Here is a 22,042-nt window from a genome sequence, read left to right as displayed (position 1 = left end):
AGTGTGAAATTTGTGCTATTCTAATCATTTATTTATAAAAAGAGAGGATCGTCTGGAGCATAATAGCACTTGCATAGATATGTCACAGGGCAATAAACTTTTGTTTTATTATACTTTGATGTAACCTTTTGAAGAATGTTGCTAGTTTAAATTTTATTGGAAGTAATGATGAATATATTTTAAGCAAATTAAATTTTATTGGAAGTAATGAATATGTTTTAAGCAGATTACATGAAATATTCTGGCTGAAGGGTACAATTATTTCCTAAAAGGCAGTTTAGGATGTGGTGTATATTTTACAGATTTTAACCAAGATTGCCGAGCACATTCTATGAATTCTGATTTATTTTCCCATTCAGTTTTACATGTTTTAGTAATCTGCAATTTTGTGTTATTTGATATGAAGATAATTTTTGATGGCATGCCTATAACTGGTATCAATTATATCTTGATAGCAACAAAAGCCTGTCACATTAAGAATTATTATTACTATGACTGTCCATCAACAACTGACATGGATTTTATGTATGTTTAGATTGGCTGATGAGTACTTCAGCATTTTACGGAAGTGTCAAGCAGAGAAATAGGAATTCTGAAGTCAATTTTATAATTTAACAATTCCAGCTGACCATGAATGAATCCAGTGGCTGACTATGTATGCCTTCAACTTAATGCTTCATTTTGATGTGCTCTCCTACTTATATAGAATTATCTATTCATAAATTCATCAATCAAAAGATATTCACACAAAGTTCTATAAATCTTTTATTGTATTCATGTGTAAGTTGTACAGCTCCTCATTTGTTGCATTTTTCCTTAGAAAAGATAATATAAATATCTTAAATAACAAACTTAAAATACACTAATTGAAATGTTTATTTTATTACCTTATAATATATAATATTTTTTTTCTTTAAGGACCGCCTCATCCATAGATTGTGGTATAATTGAGTTTGCTATGCAATACAAGCGTGTATTGTGTTCTTAATTTCTAGACACTTTTTTACTTGTCATTATTGTACATAGGATTGCTGAGAAATTTATTGGAATTAGTGGAGGAAACCTAAGTGATGAAATTTACCAGCATTATTAATGTAGAATGACTTTCTGAGATTTTTTAAAAAGAGCTTGTGTATGTTCATAGGCACTCTTATCAAAGCTCACTGACTTTATCAAACACTTAAAAATTCTTGAAATGACCTGAACAACAATGCTGAAGACTTCTCTACTCCCAAATGCATGTGGTTCCTCCATTCTCACTTTTAACAATGGGTGCAAGATATCTAGAGACTCTCAGTTGTCACTTGGCATTAGGCCATCTGTCCATTTGCCTCAGCTACTTCTGCATGCTTTCCTGCTCTAAAACCAAATATTCAGCAGGGTCTTCCTTCTGTCACAGTAGCCAATCTCCCTGCCCTACCCCTCAGCCTCCCCTCACCCTCCCCTACCCCTCACACCCTCACCTTCAACCTCTCCCTGTTTCCTTGCCATCTCCCCTCGTCATCCCATCTCTTCCACTCTGCCTTCTCCCATCTCCCTGACCCTTTCCCTTCTATCCCTCTCCCTCCCTTTCCCATCTCTCTCTCTCCCTCATCCCTCCTCTGTCTCTCCCTTCCACCCTCTCCCTCTTTCTCCCTCACTCTTTCCCTCTCTCTCAGCTTTTAATTCATTCTTGTCAACCCTCCTATCATTTTGTTTATTTTCTTACCTTCATTAAGCTCCATTACCCTCTTTTAATAATGGAGGATTTTGTCATGTTGACTTTTAAATATATGATGAGGGGATCTGCAGATACTGGAAATCTAAGCAACACACACAAAATGCTGGAGGAACTGATTTTCTCCAGTATTTGGTATGTGTCGTTGATGTGATATATGATGTTTAACATAAGAGCAATAGGGTAACGAGGGTGAGCATAGCTCCCTTAATGATCAGAGTGGACTGTCACGGGAGATGGGTGAGGTCTTAAATTAATGCATCTCATTAATTTTTGCATGCTGCTCCAATGGGAATTATCAAATATTCCTGTTTAGGACTACCACATCTGAAATCCACAGTCACTTCAATAAGTAATATTGTTTTAAGTTGATTTGAAAAATCAATCGATCCTGAAAATCAGTGAACTCTGGTCTGCAGTCTTGGGTCATGAGTGCAGTACACCTTTAAGAAAAGGGAAGTGAGGAAGACATGCTGGGCTGCAGGTACGATTGAAACACAGTAATCTTAGATCCTTACTCCTGAAAATTCTGTACAGTCCTTAGAAAGTAAAACTGAAAATTTCAAAGCAAGATTTCAGTACCAGAAGTGTATCAGGGACTGCTGTGTCCTTTGTTTCACACAAACATGGCTTACTCCCATCATTTTAGGTGCTGTGCTGCAGCACGAAGGCTTCACCATCCAATGCAAAGGCAAGCCATCTGAGTCTTATAAAGGTAGGAGAGATGAAATATGCTTCATGATTGGCACATCATGATGCATGGTTCTGTCTCAATCCTGCTCACCTGACCTGGAATGTCTAGTAGTCAAGTGTCTTCCATGTTATCTGCTGAGTAAGATTTCTGCTGCCATCCTCGTGTCAGCGTACATTCCATCTCTGACCAATGTGTCAGGCAGGCATTGGCGGAGTTGACCACCCTGATGCTTTCCCTATCAATGTGGGGGATTTCAGTCAGGCCAGCTTGAAGAAGTCTCTAAACAACTGTCAGAATCAGAACCTGAAATAGGGTTAATATCACTGGCATTTGTCGTGAAATTTGCTGCTTTGTGGTAAAGATGGTTGAACTGGAATTTCTACTGCAGATTCCAGCCATTTCAAGTTGCCATGTAGACCTGAGACAGTGTGGGATCTTTACTCAAATATTACTGAAATATTAAATACACATCAAGGTCCAAGAAGGTATCAAGGGAGGTGGAGGAGTGCTTACAAGATTGCTTTGAGTTGATGGACTGGACAATATTCATCTTCAAACCTGACTGAATATACCACAGTTGTTTCCGACTTCATCAAGATCTGTCTGAATGAGAGTATGCCTTTGAGAACATACCAGGCATACTCAAACCAAAAGCCATGGATGAACCAGGAAATTCATAGTCTGCTGAGGACTGGATCTGTTGAATTTAAGACTCGTGGTCCAGAACTATACAAGAAGTCCAGCTGCAACCTTAAGGGCAAAGGAAACAATTCTGATAGAAGTTAGAGATGGAAATGGGTGCACACCAGCTTTGGCAGGGTTTGTAAGCCAATTCTTCCAACAAGGCAAAACCTAGCATCATGAATGGCTGTGTGCTTCACTCTCAGATGAGCTCAATGCCTTTTATACATTCTTTGAAAGGAAGAATAAAACTACAACTGTGTGAATCATCTGGTTCCCTTGTGGGATGTTTCTCAGAGGCCAATGTCAGGACATCTTTCAAAGAATGAAAGAACATTTATTATCAAAGTATGTAAACAGTATTCAACGCTGAGATTCATCCTCCTGCAGGCAGCCACGAAACAAAGGAACACCATGGAACCTGTTCAAAGAAAACATCAAACACCCAACTTGTGGGGGAAAAAAGAACAAATAGTCTATACGGCAAAAATTGAATAAATAACACCCAGAATATTAAACTTCAACCTGCAGAATCCTCAAAACTTGTCTAGGAGTTTTCAATTTAGTTCAGTTAAGTTTAGTGCTGTAACTTTCGTTGACTGTAGACTATTCTGAAGTGCCCCAATCAAATCATGCAGAAATAGCAAAAGAAGGAGAAACCAGAAACCATTAGCACATGATACATGAACTGCAGAGTCCTTCAAAATGAGTCCACAGCCACGAGCCACACCAGTCAAACGTTGCAGCATCAGGATGGTTCTTGAACCTTCCACCAGCAGCAATAAGCGAGAGGGAGACCAGTCAAACACAGGCTGACAACTTAGATCACTTGCCTGCCTTCTGCTCTCGTTCTCATTGATTTCATTCTTTTTCAATCGGTGAGGAGTACTGGACCTGATCGTGGGTTCATGCTCTGTCTTTAGGCTGCACACTTTGCTCTCAACCTCACTGAATTCCGTCAAAGATAGCAAAAGTACCAGATTGCTCAGTTGGCCCAAAAACACACCAAAATGTAAATTACAGCAGTAGAAGCGTACTTACAAGAAGAAAAAGAAGTAGTTCCGTGAACTGTCTGCAGGACGTTGCCATTGGTCAGTTTGGTCACTGGCACCATCCTGTTTTTTCAAGCCATCAGGATCTGATGGTGTACCTGGCAGGGCTTTGAAAATCTTTGCCAACCAATTGGCAGGAGCGTTCAAGGACGTTGTCAATCTCTCACTACTGAAGTTGAAGTTTCCCTCCTGCTTCAAAAGGGCAACAATCATACCAGTGACCAAGGAGAGCAGGGTGCTCTGTTGTAATGACTGTCACCCAGTTGCACACTCCTACTGTGATGAAGTGTTTTGAGAGGTTGGTCATGGCCAGAATCAACTCCTGCCTAAGCAAGGACCTGGACCAGCAAAAATTTGCCTGTTGCTACCATTGGTCTACAGTGGATTCAATCTCACTAGCTCTCCACTTGGCCTTGGATCATTTAGACAATAGCAGTACCAATGTCTGGCAGCTGTTTATTGATTACAACTCAGCATTCAACACAATTGTACCCTCCATACTACTCAACAAGTTACAAAACTTGGGCCTCTGTACCCTCCCCCCTTTGCAACTGGATCCTTGCGTTCCCATTGGGAGATCAGGATAGGATATCCAAATGACGTATCAGTCTAGATCAGGGGTCAGCAACCTTTACCTCTGAAAGAGCCACTTGGACCCGTTTCCCACAGAAAATAAAACACTGGGAGCCGCAAAACCCGTTTGACATTTAAAATGAAATAACACTGCATACAACGTTTTTTTTTGCCTTTATGCTATGTATAAACAAACTATAATGTGTTGCATTTATGAAATTGATGAACTCCTGCAGAGAAAACGAAATTACATTTCTGCATGCAACAAAAACATTTTGAACTCCGAAAAAAAGACGTTGGGTTGAAGGTTACTTTTAAGTAAAATACTCAATGTCTCTTTGAGTCCTTCTTGTATTTATGAAAAACGCCGAACTTAAATTTTCCGCCAGCAGCAAACCAAAAATAACGTCAGCCAGCTGTCAACCTGAAAAATAAAAGGACTATTTCAATGAACAACGAAAAAATATGAATATACGTAAAACAATAGGCAATTAAAATATTTATCATACTTGGTTAATTGGATTTCTGCTCCTGGACCTCAGCGCACAGCGTCTGCACATCAGGGCTGTATGACGTCACCTTCATCTTTACACAGGATCGCAAGCTGTCATCTGTGAGGCGTGCGCGGTTTGTTTTTAATAAAGTTCATGTTGGAGAACACCTGCTCACATACATATGTGGATCCAAAGATCGACAGGACTCCAAGCGCATACTTTTTAATGTTTACATAAATGTCGGGGAAAGCATTCTATGTTTCGAACACAAGTTTGTCCAGTTGGAGGAGGTTTTCAATATCACTCCTTTTGTGATTCTGAGCAAGAACGGCCTTCTGACGGGCAACATCTTCAAGGTCTGCTGTCAAGCGTCTAAACTTGGACACCCATATGTCTTCGTCGGCTATGTCGGCCAGTTCCATCTCAAGATCAGGTTTACTCACACCTGCCAATGCAGTCGTATTCAGTAGAGATGAATCGATGCTTAGGGAAGTGACCGGGAAGGATAATGTGTTTTTTTTTCCTCTCTGAACTCACAGAAGCGTTTCCCAAACGATGTTTGCATTGCGATAATTGCAGAATGTAAATACTCCGAATTTATCATGTCGTGACCTTGTTTGAACTCTCTCAAATTGGGGAAGTGAGACAAAGTGCCTTTCTGTCAATCTCTGGAAAGCACTGTCAACTTGCGCTCGAATGCCAAAACATCCTCCATCATGTGCAGGGCTGTGCGTCCTTTCCCCTGAAGAGCTGTGTTCAGCGTGTTCAGGTGCGCTGTCATGTCTACCATGAAGTGTAGCTTTTCCAGCCACTCTGGCTGTTCCAGCTCAGGAAAGGTGAGCCCTTTGCTGCCCAGGAAAGTTTTCACTTCTTCCAGACACGCGACAAAGCGTTTCAGCACCTCCCCTTTGGACAGCCACCAGACTTTGTTGTGCAGCAGGAGATCAGAATATGCGCTTTCCAGCTCGTCCAGCAACAAACGGAATTGACGGTGATTTAAACTTTTTGCCATTATTTTATTGACAATCTGAATGACAACATCCATTACTTCTGTGCATTCCGGAGGAAATGTTTGAGCGCACAGTGCCTCTTGGTGCAAGATGCAGTGAAAAGTCAGCAGCTTTCTGTCCAGCGACTTCTGCAGTAAAGCCACAAATCCCTTGGTGCGTTCCCGTCATATTCGGTGCCCTGACACCAGTAGCTACTGACACCAGATGGGTGGTCTTTATTCCTTTGGCTCTTAAACAATTCAAGACAGCCTCACAGATGTACTCCCCCCCTGTGTTTGGCCTTTTAGAGGTATCAACTCAATCATTTCTTCCTGTGGCCCGGCAGTTTACATACTGGCAGAACAGCGCTATTTGTTCAATATCACCTTTGTCTTTAGACTCGTCACAGGCAATCGAGTAGGCCACAGCTGAATTGATGTCTTTAATTTGCTGTCTTGTGATGTCTTCTGCCATTTTTATGGTTCTGTCTTTGACAGTCTTTGCAGAGAGGGGCATATCCCTGATTTTCTGCACAATTTCACTCTTGTTTTTAAAGTCCGTGAATAGATGTTCTGAAATCTTAATGAAAGATTCTTTTATATATTCACCATCTGTAAACTGCTTCCCGTGCCTGACTATTTCCTGAGCGGCAATGTAACTAGCATATGTCGTTGATTTTCCAGACTTCATCCATTTCTGGAAATGATTTTTGCTCAGATCAACCTTCCGCATCAGTTCCGAAACGGCTTTTTTTCTCTCATCTCCATCCGGATATTTTTGAGCAAAGGCTGCGTGTTTATTCTGGAAATGCCTTGCGACATTTGACTTTTTGTTGTTTGCTAGTTTCTCATTGCATATTAAGCAATCTCATATGTAAACCAGTCTCGTCAACAGTGAAAGCAAATGAATCTGTCCACGTATCATTAAACGTTCTGTTTTCTTCAGTCACTTTTCTGTTTTTAGAATTCTCCATAGTTGGCTTACCTTGGATCGAAAAATTAAAGAAATCGCGCACTGACGGGTGTCAGGTATTGGCAGTGGTGACGTGTATTAATAGCGATAAAAACACGTTGTAGCGGTGTGCTCACGCAGTCAGTAAACTGCAGTCGAATAACTTTATTCGAACTAAACAGCCTTGCTTTTAAGCCTCCCTCAACCCAGCCCCCATGGGCGCGGATGCTGCAAAAGACGAGTACTCACAAACCCCCGTAGGCTATCTCCCTTAGCCTGAACGCTGGCTAATTGCGAGCCGTTTCGGATGTGCCAGGAAATGTGTCGCCACAAAGTCTTATTTAGATTGTACAAGATCACCATAATCTTCAAATTTAGAATTACATTTCAAAAGCTAACAAACTAACATAAAATACATTTTAATTAAATACTGGCCAATTATTTCCCAAAGCCACAGGGAGCCGCAGCACAGAGGTGAAAGAGCCACAAGTGGCTCCGGAGCCGCGGGTTGCCGACCCCCGGTCTAGATGAAGGGTTTTGACCCAACTATGAACTGTTAATTTCCCTGCACAGACGCTGGCTCTCTGCTGAACTCCTCCAGTGGTTTGTTTTTTGCTCAATTTCTACCTGGTTTGGTGAATGTAAAAGATAGATGTATTCTTTATAGAAGAGTTGAGAATATTGATCATATAATTGCTCTAAATATAACAGAAGATTTGGTGAATTGCTTCATTGGTACTTGTGAGACATTGTTCTATTAAAACAGGGTACTACTTTTTTCCATTATTATCATTACCACAGTTTAAAAAAATGCAAGATCCCCTATAAAATTCTTTGGGTGGTCCTGACAGGATGAAAGATGTTACATAAATTAAAGTTCTCCTTTCAATTATCTTTTCAATTAATTGGTGAACTTTCATTTAAATCATAATTGGTATTTTTAGTTCATTTGTAATTTTTTATTATAAATTCATGATGAACTGAATTGAGAAGAAATGATGCCAATTACTTGAATATCATTGTCTGATACCTAATATTTTGCATAGACTATTATTTCAATTACTGCTGCGGTAGCAAATTAAAAACTTGGAAGGAGCAGTTAATGTGGCTTTCATCAGAATTGATATTTTTTATCTGGTTTATAACTTTGTTATCTATAAAGCTGCTTGTATTACTTATGGTTTATACTTTTTTCCAAATTTTGCAAGGGAATTTCATAACTCTCATCATGGAAAAGGCCATCATAAAAAGCTACTTTTCCTGCAAAGAACATGGCTAGCACTGGCATGCCCAGCACTTGATCTTCATTTGCCTTTGAGATGGCAGCAGTGGGTTTTGTTTAGAAATATTGTAGCCCTTACAGTAAAACCACCCCCACAGGAATGACTATGATCCAGCATTAAAAAGTAAAATAAAGTCAAAATCAAATCTGTCATACGCATGACTACAGTGTGAAAAACTTAATTACAACAGTATCGCAGACGTATAGCATCACTAAAAAAAAAACAAATTAAACTTAAATTGTAAGGATTTTTTTGCAAGAGAGAAGACAACAATATCAACTGTAGTGCAGTTCTGATGAAGAGTCTTGGCCCAAATCATTGGCTTTTTATTCCTCTCTGTAGATGCTACCTGACCTGCTGAGTTTCTCCAACATTTTGTGTGTGTAATCCTGTATGTGATAACTTGTTTCACCCACTGCAACTATTTTCACTTATTTGAGGAATGAGTCTAGGAAGTAACTGCCTCTGTATTTTAGGCAGTTTTTTTTCCTTCTCCTCTTCCTCTTCCGTCTTCATCTATTCCCCACTCTGGCCTCTCACCTCTTCTCCTCACCTGCCTATCACCTCTCCTTTTCCATTCCTTTGCCTTTCCCATCTACCTGGCTTCATCTTCCACCTTACTTCATTTATCACCTTCTATCTTGTTCAACCCCCCCCCCCCCCAACTTTTTATTCTGCATTCTTCCCCTTGTTTTCCAGTCCTGATGAAGGGTCTTGGCTCAAAATGCCAACTGTTTGTTCATTTCCATAGATGTTGCCTGAGCTGCTGAACTCCTCTTGCAATTTGTGTGTGTTGCTCTGGAGTTCCAGTATCTGCCAAAACTCGTGTTTAAGTTGTGCTTACTTTCCCATCGGAATGTGTTTCTTTTATCCACCTTCACACCAAGGCTATGGTGAGGTTTAGAGCCAAGTGGTTCTTGCAGAACAGAAACTGAACATCAGTGAGTCGATTATTAGTAAACTAATGTTGCTAAGTTGTTTCTTCCAGTACTAGAGCCATGTACTACATTTACATGTATTATGTATTACATTTTGTTTTGTGGGTCAACTCTATTGGAGTAATTTTTCAGGTGGACTGATGTCATTGTGGTAATTTTTCAGGTGGACTGATGTCATTGTGGTATTAAAACAGCTTGACTACAGCCATGGGTATTTTTGGAACACAAGGGTGACACAATAGGCAGAACATCAACCTTTGTTTGTTTCTGTGCATTCTGCATTTCATGATGTGAAGTTGAACTGACTGAATGCCAGTTAGTGTAATGATGAGCTGGTATGAAGAGTAAGATACCTGCTGGCTGAACACAGTTACAAGTCCTCCTGATTTGTAATTTGCACTCAGGTTCTGATTACTGCTACTACTCCATGGAGATATTCATGGAACCTCATCCTGGTAGTTTAATTGTACATCAACCTTCATGAATGGATGAGGTAGAGTTAGTAAACTTCAGTTTTGTTCACTATGATGTGGGCTCTTATACATTCCTATTCCTTAATGTCAATGACTGATGGAAAAATGCTAGGCCCAGAACTTATAGAATGGAATAGAAAAGGATTCAACTGGTACTGATTGTGTTTGATATTTTGTCAATGTATCGTCTTGAGATGCTACATTTTATTCTCATTCTTGTAAACCATATTGGTAGATCTGCATCGTTAAAGAATGATAATATTTAAAAACATAGAAACATAGAAAACCTACAGCACTATACAGGCCCCTCGGCCCACAAAGCTGTGCCGAACGTGACAAAAAATGGTGCTGATTTGAAACACACAAGCCAAGAAAAATTTCAGACATTCATCAAAAACCTTCCAATTGATAGTGCACATTTTGAATGGATTTATGAAGAGTACAGGATCAGTTGGTACTTTTCATCAAACACCCAATTGGATCTTGATAGCACCATTGATATTTATTTCAGAGATGAAATCACCTTTGTAGAAATAAAACAATAGTACATGTTGAAGATAGGAATAGAAAAATACTCTTGATAGAATCTGAATGGAATTGGTTAATTGAGCTGAATGCTGTTTTGTTTGCCCTATGAGTCTGTGTTCTGCAAGATGTTACCTTAATACTAATGCCAATATTAAATATATCAGATAAGCCAATTGCTATAGGTAGGTCAAAATAACTCTTTCTGATATCTTTTTCAATTTTTCATTATTGTTTTCCTTGTCTCTTGATTAACTGACCAGTTTTTCCTTTCAATCTCTTTCTCTAGAAGGCCTTGCTATCCTTTTATTTTCCCAGTCTATTAGAGCCTTTTTACTTTATTGAATTCTTCTGTTTATTTGCCTTAAATATGCTTCATAGTGAGATTTGCCCTGTTAAAATTTGGTTCCATATCTAAAATCTGGTGTGTTCCATCATATGTTATTAAGCAACAGGAATATTTAGTTTCTAACCTTGATGACTCTGAAACCATATTCTCATGTTGGCTGTTAGATTACATCCATTCAATTTGTCTGGTTTGTTGTGAATGCTTGACATATGTTGTGTATCTAGCTTTATTTCAGTTTTTCTCAGATATCACTTTAGTCACAATGCTTTATTACATTTCTGAGGCTTTGTGCCAAAATTGTTAATCTTCTCCACAACCTTGACTTGTCTCATACTTCTGAATATATCCCATCTTGAATTCTTTCTTTTGTCCTATTTTGAAGCTTTCTTGAGTTGAAGACTATTATTGTTGTCAAATTCAATCAATTTATGAAGATTCTGGTTCCATTCTGCTTTAAGTGGAACAAGACCAAGAGAATTGGAATCACAATTAGATTTATTATCATGAACTTAGGACATGAAATTTGTTGGTTTGTGGCAGCACCTTGTCATGGTAACTTGCACTAGTCCATCATGAATCAACCCGCTGGATCCTCCTCTGCTTTCAGCTATGCCTTCAAGTTTCTAATTCATTCTTTTCCTACACTAATTTGCATGTAGCTCAGATATAAATCTGTAGGTTATTCCACATTTAAATTTGCTCAAATTATCCAGAGCATCATTCCCAGTTCCACCACTGTTTAGTAGACAATGGGAAATTTTTATTACTTTAAAAACAGGCATTTTTCAAAACTCTCATCGTATATTGTATTCAAATTCACTATAAATTTTCTTCAGTCATTTTAATTTTCTTTCATATACTCCAATTTTAATATTGCCACTAGTTGAAGTGTAATAGAATCATTGACTAAGAAAATTATAAAATAACCAGTTTATATCTGAATATTTGATTTTTTTTTCAAATTTCAGGAAAGGTTCAGTCACTGACTGTGTATAGTTAAGCACCAATTAAATGTTAGTATTCATAGAGATAATTGTGTGCAGAGGATCATGCTGACTGGTTTGAACTATCAGCCGTAATCTCATATTAAATAGGAAAACATTCCTGGAATTCATTTGCTTACTATTCATAATAGTCTATTTGTATTCATTGGCAAGTCTGTGCAGATTATTAACTCTTTATTCAACTGTACCGGCTTAAGTTAATAATGAATAAAAACATTATACACTCTGTGGTCACTTTATTAGGTACCTCCTATAAATCCTAGAGACTATTTTGTGTGAAAATCCTAGAAGATCAGCAGTTTCTGAGTTACTAAAACTACCCTTTCAGGCACCAAGAATTATTCCATAGTCAAGGTCACTTGGGTCATATTTTTTCCCCAATCTGATGTTTGGTCTGATGAACAGAAAAATAGAAAATCTTGAGCACAACACAGGCCCTTTGGCCCACAATGCTGTGCCAAACATGTACTTATTTTTAGAAATTACCCAGGTTTACCCATAGCCCTCCATTTTTCTAAGCTCCATGTACCTATCTAGGAGTCTCTTAAAAGACCCTATCATATCTGCCTCCACTACCATTTCCGGCAGCCAATTCCACACACCCATCACTCTCTGCATTAATAAAAAAAAACAAAAAAAAACACAAAAAAAACCCCAACTTACCCTTGACATCTCCTCTGTACCTACTTCCAAGCACATTAAAGCTGTGCCCTCTCATGTTAGCCCTGGGGAAAAAGCCTCTGACTATCCACACGATCAATGCCTCTCATCATCTTACACACCTCGATCAGGTCACCTCCCATCCTCCGTCGCTCCAAGGAGAAAAGGCCGAGTTCACTCAACCTATTCTCATAAGGTATGCTCCCCAATCCAGGTAATATCCTTGTAAATCTCCTCTGCACCTTTTCTATAGTTTCCACAACTGAAACTCTCAACCCTGTCTACATGACTTTATGCATTGAGTTGCTGGCACATGATTGGCTGATTAGATATTTGCATTATAGGTGTATTAAGTGGCATGTGCAGTTATGAAACTCACAGTTTGTAATAGAAATGCTATTGATCTTAACAATATCAATTAAAGTGTGATGACCTTTACATTGTTTTTCAGACAAAGTAAGTTTTTGTTTTGAAAATTATGTTGTACTGTTTTGTATAGAATCATATTACTAGATGCTGGATTGTTGCACAGGATGGCTCTATCTCATTTTATAGTCTAAGTCTATATTTCATTATATTCCAGGGAAAGTTTGGTTGAAAACTAAATTTTTATAAAGTATACTTAAATAATTTAATATTTGGATGCTTAGAACTGAAGTTCATGTTCAGTTACTGATGTTGAACCAGTGGTTGTTAACCTGTGGGCCATATGCAGCCTCATCTGCACGTAGGACTAGCCTATTCCGTAAGATAGGTTTCCAGTGAGATGGTGGCGTGCTGGGATGCAGCAATCTCTTTGGAGCCAACCAAAGATTTCTTAAGTGCCTTTTTTACAATTGCAAGAAACTGCTGGACATTAAGAACTTTAAATACTGCAGGCCCACCCCATCAACTAGTCACTCATTGGCGGAGGAGCTGAAGGAGGTATACTTGGGGCGGACCGTGTGCTGCCTGCTATAGAGAGGCGTCAGAGTCAGTGCACGAAGGCAGTGTGCAGTCTAACAACGAGTGTTTGCCTTACTCATTTTTTTGTGATTGAAAGACCCTGTGGGACATCGGTAATGTGGAATGCTGCAAGTTCAGTTCACTGGTTTATTGTCAGGACTCATGATGGGGTGCTGTGAGGCCTTGGTTAGTAGCGCGAACCACACCTTGTGCCGTGCTGTTGCCTATTGCAACCGCCCAAGAGAGCTGACGCTGCAGATGTGTGGCATTACGTCTATGCTGGCATCGTTACGGCTCTCCAGTATTTGCTTAGTGCAAGACTAGCTGAGTTGTGTTCGTCTGTAGTCTGCTGTGGGCTTTTTCTTGCCAACTACACCCATGGATTCGGGGACTTAGTCTGTATGTTTACTGCTATATTGTATGTGCTGTATGTGTCCCTTGTGTATGACAGTTGGTATTGTGCTTTGCACCTTGGTCCTGGGAGAACGATGTTTAGTTTGGTAGTATTCATGTATGGTCAAATGACAATTAAGCTTAACTTAATAAATAGAAAACAAGCTCTTATTTCTCTGTATATTTTAGAATCAAAACTATGATTTGAAATTATTTGAATAAAAATCTTTTGCAATCTCATGTAATTTATTCTCTCTTTTTTATTGCTTGTTATTGATATCTGGCATGGCTTTTTTCTTCTCTGTACAAAGCAAGTATCAGGATAATCTTAACATATGTGTGTGCATTTCTTTCAATGCATTAGAAGTTGTCATTGAGTTACCGTCAATTAATTCAGAGGTTAAATGAAGCATCTCATTTTAGCTGAAGTCTATGTTTATCACTAATTTAAATTTTATGTTCTAAATGTCGTTTGTCATTCCTGATTTTCCTGTTGCCTGCCGCTTGAATTCTTCCGCCCCTTTCCACTCAGAACCGTCAGTGTATGGCATTCATTCTATACTGTTATAATGAGGCCCAACACAAACCTGAAGATTAACAAATCATCTTCCCTCTGTGCACAGTGAGGCTTTCCAGATTCAATATTGAATTCTCCAGATTTAGTTAACTGGTTTCTTCTATCTGTATCAGACTGACAATTTCTGCCAATCATCCATCTGTGAACTTTGGTTCGATATTTATTTTTCCATGGTACAGTTTTATCTGCTATGTATAATCCATAGCCCTGTTATTAGTAACAAACAACACAGGCAAAGGATAATCTGTCTCTAACTGCCATATTAAATCATTTGGTCTCACTGTACCAGAGATATGCTCTTTGTCTGTTCTATCCCTTGACACTTATTTGTATCTCAAAACTAACTTTTTTTTTCTTCTTTCCTGGCTCTGAGAAAGTGGTTTGGACTTGAAGTTTTAACTCTTTCTCTTTCAACAGGTATGGTCTTCCCTTTTGATCTGATTTAAAAAAAAATCAGGTTACCTAATTATCAGTTCCTTGCTCTTTGTGGTCCTCCGATCTAAATTTGCTGCAAAGTTCCATGACATCGCAGTTAGTTTTATACTTCAATTCTTATTTAACTATCATGAAAATAAGGTATTGGACTGTCCAACAGCACATTCACTTTTTGAAATCATCTTTGTGGTGTTTGTGTTTTGCTCCTTTATAATGTAATTACATGAACCTGCCAGCTGGAAGTGCTCTCACATGTCAGGCATATAAGTATTGAGGAATCTGAGCAATCTGTTAATCAGTTACTTGAGTTATTCTTCTGATAATCTCAAAATAATTGTGTAGCATAACTTAGAACAAAAGAACTAATTTGACAACAGCAGAATCACTTTTGTCATTTAATCACTCATAGCCTCCTTTCTATCACCTGTTGTTCTTTCATGTTCTCAGCTCTTTCACTTGCTAAATTTTGTTAAAACCAGTGTTCTTTTGTGTTTCTGTTTACTGAATGGTAGAACTTGAAAAATTAACTTTCTAAATCCCGATTTTTCTTTGTGTTTTAATTCAGATTTTCAGAATTCAGTAACAAGAGATACTGCGGATGCTGTGTGTTGTTTAAGAATTCGGTGTTTTATTTCTGCTTTACATCGTGACTGAATTTAACGGGGTTCAGTAATTAATTATGAGTGTAAAATGTCATTAGTAATCTGGAGAAAAAACTTTGCAATAATGGGCCAGAGGAAGAAGAATTGTTGACTAATTAGCTAATGTGAGCAAATTTGATTCTACCATTCAGTGCCTTATCGATGAAGATAACATATTTTCAGGATTTGTTTTAATTGTTCTTCTCGACAGCAAGTATGTTAGTTCTGATGACGTGTTGCTCATGCAAAACATTGACTGACTCTCTTTCTGCATATGCCTCTTGACTTGCTGAGCTTTTCCAACATTTTCTGATTTATATTGGAGTAAATTTGGTAGTTGAGTGTAAAGTCAAGTTTTAGATTTTAATGCAAAATCTGTTCTGTTTTTAAATGCAGGCCGATCAACTTATGTTTGCTTTGCATTTTGTCAGTGGAATGCATCCAGATCTCTTCCAAGAAAATGTAAGAAAGTAATCTTCTTTATTGTAAGAAGCAAATTAGATGTAATTTGTAATCATCACTTTTAATGGTGGCATTCCCATTACTTGGTAAAAGTCAGAAAATCCTGATGTAGAAAGTTGACATTTGGCCCATTATGCCTTCATACAATCTTTTAAGTGTTCTTCCACTAAGTTCTGTATACATTTTCTTAATATTCCTCTGATTTCTTTCTATTGGGTGTTAAGGCTCAGTTTCAGTCATGTCAGCACACTTCAGTTTGGTCTTCAAATTTCTTCTTCTGAACTCTTCTAATGCATCATTTGTGAAAAAATCTTTTTACGTTCTGACCCTCTATATTTCTTCCAATTTATATAGATCTTCATGATCCCTTCATAATCTCTCCTCTAATGTTGGAAGTTTTCATTTTCATCATATCTATTACTTTTGCATGTAAACGAGTATATGATGAATATTTAATTGTATTTAAATGTATTTTGGTGATCTCTCAGTTGCAGATAACATTGGCAGCCCTACACAATATTGCTCTACTGCAAAATTCTCCTTAAGCATGAAAGAAGCACAGTCACTTCTAATAAGTTTATTATATTTGCGTTAAACTGGTATTACCTCAAAACTTACTCTAATGGGACGCCTCACCACACCTTTATGATTTCTATTTTAATTTTGCTTTTTGCTTCCAACAATTTTGTTTATAGTTTATCTTTAACACAAACGTCATGTGGAATTAATGCGGAGCAAACAGAATATTAATACCAACAATTTGCAGCTGACCTTGCTGCTGTTTATGCACTCCAGAATTACAGAATTACAGATCACAGTGGTGTTTTCTTCCTTGTATTTGCTTCAGTAATTTGTGTGCCCTGTTATTTAGTTTTTCTAGAAATCATAGTTAATATATAGAGAAAGACCTGGGGAAATCTATTGCAATATGAGGTAATCGACCAGATGTTTAACCTTGTTTCTCTTGCTGCAGGTACTATCTCATATCCTAAAGATTTCAAACATTCTCTGTTTGTATGAGTTTCATTTTCAACATTGCTGTTTGAGTAATATTGACAAAGTAAGCTGAAAACAAAGACAGAAAATGCTAGAAATATTCAGCAGGCCAGATAGCATTTATAGAGATAGTACTGAAAGTTAATGTTACATAATTTATTTTAAAAATTCCAAATCTAACTCTTTCTTTTTCTTTTTATATTGATGTTACCTGACATATAGAGCATAAATAACATTTTATTTTTTATTCAGAATTCTAGCAACTGCAGTATTTTTATATTTTGTGTTACCAACTACACATAAGTATGTATAACACTGCTAAGCTTTGCAAAGAAAGGCAGGGAAAAAGTATTCTAGTTCACCTTGGTTTGTTTTATAAGGGAAATTCAATTTTGCATTCTGTGCTTTAACACCTTTTTTAGGAATGGGATGCATTTACTGGTTTGATTGTTGGTGACATGATTCGGAAAACGGTAAGTCTTTATTAAATTGAGTATCCTATTTTTGATTTTATAATAATGTTCATATAATACTTTTTTGTTTTTTCTGAGGATTGCAGGAGGTGCATCAACTGAACATTTCATCCAGCCATCTGAAAGCACAATTTGGGAGAGAATTTTAGGCTTTCCATCCAGTGGAAATAAGCGTTAAGGGTTTGGCATGGTTATATACGATATACTCTGCATGAGAAGTTAAAAGCTACTAATTTCCAATGTATTTCCTGAACTTGACAGCCTCAGGCCCAAGTGCACCAACTGAGGTGAAGGGGAAGAATCTGATGCATTTACTGTAATCTTCCAAACTGCCTTTAGGACTATCCCAGAGAACTAAAAGATGGCAAGTGTAGAAAGGAGAGGGAAAATAGGAAGATAGTTATCTTGAGATTAATTATCAGCAAAATGCAGGAAGCCATTATTAAATATAACATATAGTACCAGAAGATCCAACACACTAGATCATTTCTAGCACTAAGATTAGAAGTGCCTACCGTTCCATGCCCAGACCGCATTATTTGGCTGTCTTCCAGCCTGCCTACAGGCAGAGGCTTAAGAGCAAAGCTCCAGAGATTAGGGCAACAAAGTCATGGGAGGCAGAGGAGTGGTTGTGGGATTGCTTTGAGTCGATGGGCTGGGCTGTGTTCAAAGACTCATCTGTGGATCTGAGTGAATACCGCATGGTTGTAATGGACCTTATTAAAACAACTGTATATGACTGTGTTCCCACAAAATTTTTCAGTGTCTTCCTCAATCAGAGGCCATGGATGAACTGTGAGATCTGCAATCTGCTGAGAGCCAGAGCAGAGGCATTCAAATCTAGTGACTAAGAAAATTTCAAGGGACCCGGGTTCAAAGTAAAATTTATTATCAGAGTACATGCATATCACCACATACAACCCTGATATTCCTCTCTTTTTTGGTCCAATTTCCAGAAAGCCATTTCACGGTTGAGAGTGGCAATTCTGGACTAAACTTGAATCAATGAAGGATGCTCAACAGTTGTGGTGGAGCTTGAATACAATCACCTCTTATAAAGTTAAATCAACAAAAGGTGTCAGTGGCACTTTGCTTCCAAATGAGCTCAATACCTTCTATGCTTGCTTTGACCATCAAAACATGGAGGAACTATCACATACTCCCACATCCCCCCCATGATTCAATGATTTCAGTCTCTGTGGCAGACGAGCAAGCAACCTTCAGGAGGGTGAACCTATGAAAAGCATCTGGCCCAGATGGCATGCCTGGCCTAGTATTAAATACTTGTGCTGATCAACTGGCTGGTGTGTTCATTGATATCTTTAACCTCTTGCTTCAGTCATGTGTGGTAACCACTTGTTTCAAGAGGGTTTCAATTATACTGGTGCCCAAGAAGAGTGTAATGACTTGCCTCAATGATTATCGCCCAGTTGTACTTGCATCCACAGTGATGAATTGGTAAAACATATCAACTCCTGCCTGAGAAGCGACTTAGATCCACTCCAATTTGCCAACTGGAGCAAATTGATCCAGAGCAGATGCCATCTCATTGGCTATTCAGTCAACCCTGGAACAACTGAACAGCAAATATGCTCATAACTTATGACTTATGAACATCTTTTTGATGAACATCATAAGTGACTACAGCTCAGTATTTTGTACATCTTTCCCTCAAAGCTAATCAATAAGCTGCAAGACCTTGGCCTCTATTCCTCCTTGTGCAATTGGATCCTTGATTTCCTCACTTGCAGACCCCTGACAGTTCAAATTGGCAACAACATCTCTTTCTCGATTTCCATCAGTACAAGTGTGCTTAGTCCCCTGCTCTACTTACTTTGCACTTACGATGGTGTGACTAAGCATAGCTCTAATGCCCTATTCAAGTTTGTTGACAACAGCACTGTTGTGGACCGAATCAAAGGTGGTGATGAATCAGCATATAGGAGGGAGATTGAAAATCTAGCTGAGTGGTGCCATAACAACGACCTATTACTCAATACCAGCAAGAGCAAGGGTTTGATTATTGACTTCAGGTGAAGGAAAGCAGAGCTCCATGTGCCGGTCCTTATTGAAGGATCAGAGATGGAGAGGGTAGCAACTTTAAATTCCTTGGTGTTACAATTTCAGTGGACCTGTCCTGGGCCCAGCACATAAAGGGAATTATAAAGAAAGCACTGCAGTGCTTCTACTTCCTTAGGTGTTTGTGGAGATTTGGCATGACGTCTCAAACTTTGATAAACTTCAATATACACCTAGTGGAGAGTTAATTGAATGGTTGATTCACAGCCTGGTATAGAAACACCAATGCCCTTGAATGGAAAATCCTAAAAAAGTAGTGTATATGGCCCAGGCCATCATGGGTAAAGCTCTCTGCACCATTGAGCACATCATCAGCTTGATTGTCAGGGTCCCCCCCCCCCCCCCCCCAACCATGACCAACACCCAGGACATGCTCTCTTCTTATTGCTGTCATTAGGAAGAAGGTACATGAACCTCAGGACTCACAGCACCAGGTTCAGGAACAGTTATTACTGCTCAACCATCAGGCTCTTGAACCAAAGGGGTCAACTTCACTTAATTTCTCTTGCCCCATCATTGAAGTGCTCCTAAAGCGATTATTTATTGGATATTTATTGCAAACTTATTTATTATTTTTTTCTTTTTGTACTTGCACAGTTTGTTGTCTTTTGCACACTGCTTGAATGCCCAAGTTGGCCTGGTCTTCCATTGATTCTATTTTGGTTATTATTCTATTATGGAGTTTTTGAGTATGCCCAGAAAGGAAACGAATCTCAGGGGTGTACATATATGTACTTTGATAAATTTACTTTGAACTCTGAACTTTAAAGAAATAATAATAGGGTAGTGAGATGGTCATAATTTGGTAGGCTAAGTGAACATAGTCCTTAAAACATAGAAACATAGAAAACCTACAGCACAATACAGGCCCTTCGGCCCACAAAGCTGTACCGAACATGTCCTTACCTTAGAACTACCTAGGCTTACCCATAGCCCACTATTTTTATAAGCTGCATGGAGCATCCAGGAATCTCTTAAAAGACCCTATTGTTTCCGCCTTCACCACTGCTGCCTACAGCCTATTCCATGCACTCACCACTCTGCGTAAAAAAAAAAAAACCAAACAAACAAACAAAAAAAAAACAGAAGAAGGCCTTTTGGCTCCTTAAATCTCTTTGCCATTCTATGAGAGACCATAGTTGATCCTTTGTTCCAAGTTTACTTTCTTAACTGATCCCCATACTCTCCAAATCCCTTAGTGTCCAAAAATCTCAGATCTAAATGAGGAATTATTAGCCTAAGTCTTTGTCATCTAGTTCTAGCCTCTCTAGCTGGAGGACACAACCTCTTGGATCTACCTGGTACATGGGAGGAAAGTAACTGATGGCAGGGTTACATAATTTTTCTACTGGTGTGATTGTACTACATACATAACATCGACCACCTGTTTACTAATACATTATGCTGGCCCATACTGACTTGTTTTCACTTCTGCCTGTCAATCACTCACAGAACCTCTTATGTGTTAATGAGATTGCATTCCTCTAAACTCTGCTGAACGCAGCAAAGTTTTTACATGATTTCTTCTTATCCCAAGAGTAATTGTTAAGTCCATGTTGCACTGACTTGGCTGCCAATCTACTTCAACAATGAATGCTAAAATGGCACACATCACTCCAGTTGAGGTTTCACCAGAGACTTGTGGAGTCTTATCAATGACTTGCTTACCTTTTGCACTCCAACTCCCTTACACATAAGACCGGTACATCATTTGCCTTCCAAACTGTTCAAGAGAACTCTGTAAACTCTGTACTATATTTCCTTATTGAAAAATATGCTGATTTTTCACATTTACTATATCCTATTTTATATTAATTCTGTTGTCTTCAAGCCTAAACATTTCACCCATCCACCTCTTGGCTTCCTTCCGACCTCACTGTTCATGTCTTAAACAAGCCTTCATCAAATCTGGATATATTACGCTGAGCCTTTTCCCTATGTAAAAGTATAAATTATGAAGCGCTGAGAGAACTAGGCTGATCTCTGTTTGTAACATGCTGACAAATTGTAATACCAATATGGCAAAAAGAAATTCTGTTTCACTAACCTAGTAGTTTTACTTGACAAAATAACTAGTATAGATAGTGTGGATAGGGTAGATAGTAGACAGAGGTTATAATGTACAATATATAGAATTTCAAAAGGCAATGTTAAGTGAAGGAAAAATGGAATAATGGTGTTAACAAGGAGTCAATTTCTTCATGTGTGAGACAACAATGTTCAAAGTCTAAAATAAATTTATTATTAAAGTATATGTATGTCACCATATACCGTCCATTTTTCCAGCTGATCCAGATCCCACTGCAAGCTTTGATACTCTTCCTTGTTGTCCACTACACCCCAATCTTGCTGTCATCTGATAATATACTGACTCAGTTTATCACATTATCTATCATACAGATTGTTGACATAGATCAGAAACCACAGTGGACCCAGCACCGATCCTTGCCACTAATCACAGGCCTCCAGTCAGAGAGGCAACCATGTACTACCACTCTCTGGTTTCTTCCACGAAGCCAATGTCTAATCCAATTTATCACCCTACCTTGAATGTTCAAGTGATTGAACCTTCTTGATTAACCTCCCATGCAGTACCTTGCCAAAGGTCTTGCTGAAGTCCATGTAGACTACATCGTTGCCTTGCCGTCATCAACTTTC

General features: G+C 38.5%; 1 protein-coding gene across 1 annotated transcript in view; it reads left to right on the top strand.

The window, feature by feature from the left end:
* The window catches only part of dync2h1 (dynein cytoplasmic 2 heavy chain 1), a 463,334-nt gene that overhangs the window by 251,644 nt on the left and 189,648 nt on the right, over positions 1-22,042 (top strand). Inside the window, exons 73-74 of the mRNA XM_059964317.1 lie at positions 15,771-15,836; positions 17,255-17,305. Of these exons, the coding sequence (XP_059820300.1) occupies positions 15,771-15,836; positions 17,255-17,305 (117 nt within the window). The remainder of the gene's footprint in view (positions 1-15,770; positions 15,837-17,254; positions 17,306-22,042) is intronic.

This window comes from Hypanus sabinus, chromosome 3, assembly GCF_030144855.1.
Source record: "Hypanus sabinus isolate sHypSab1 chromosome 3, sHypSab1.hap1, whole genome shotgun sequence".
In the NCBI taxonomy this organism is placed as follows: Eukaryota; Metazoa; Chordata; class Chondrichthyes; order Myliobatiformes; family Dasyatidae; genus Hypanus; species Hypanus sabinus.
This window is presented reverse-complemented; position numbering and strand designations above follow the sequence as displayed.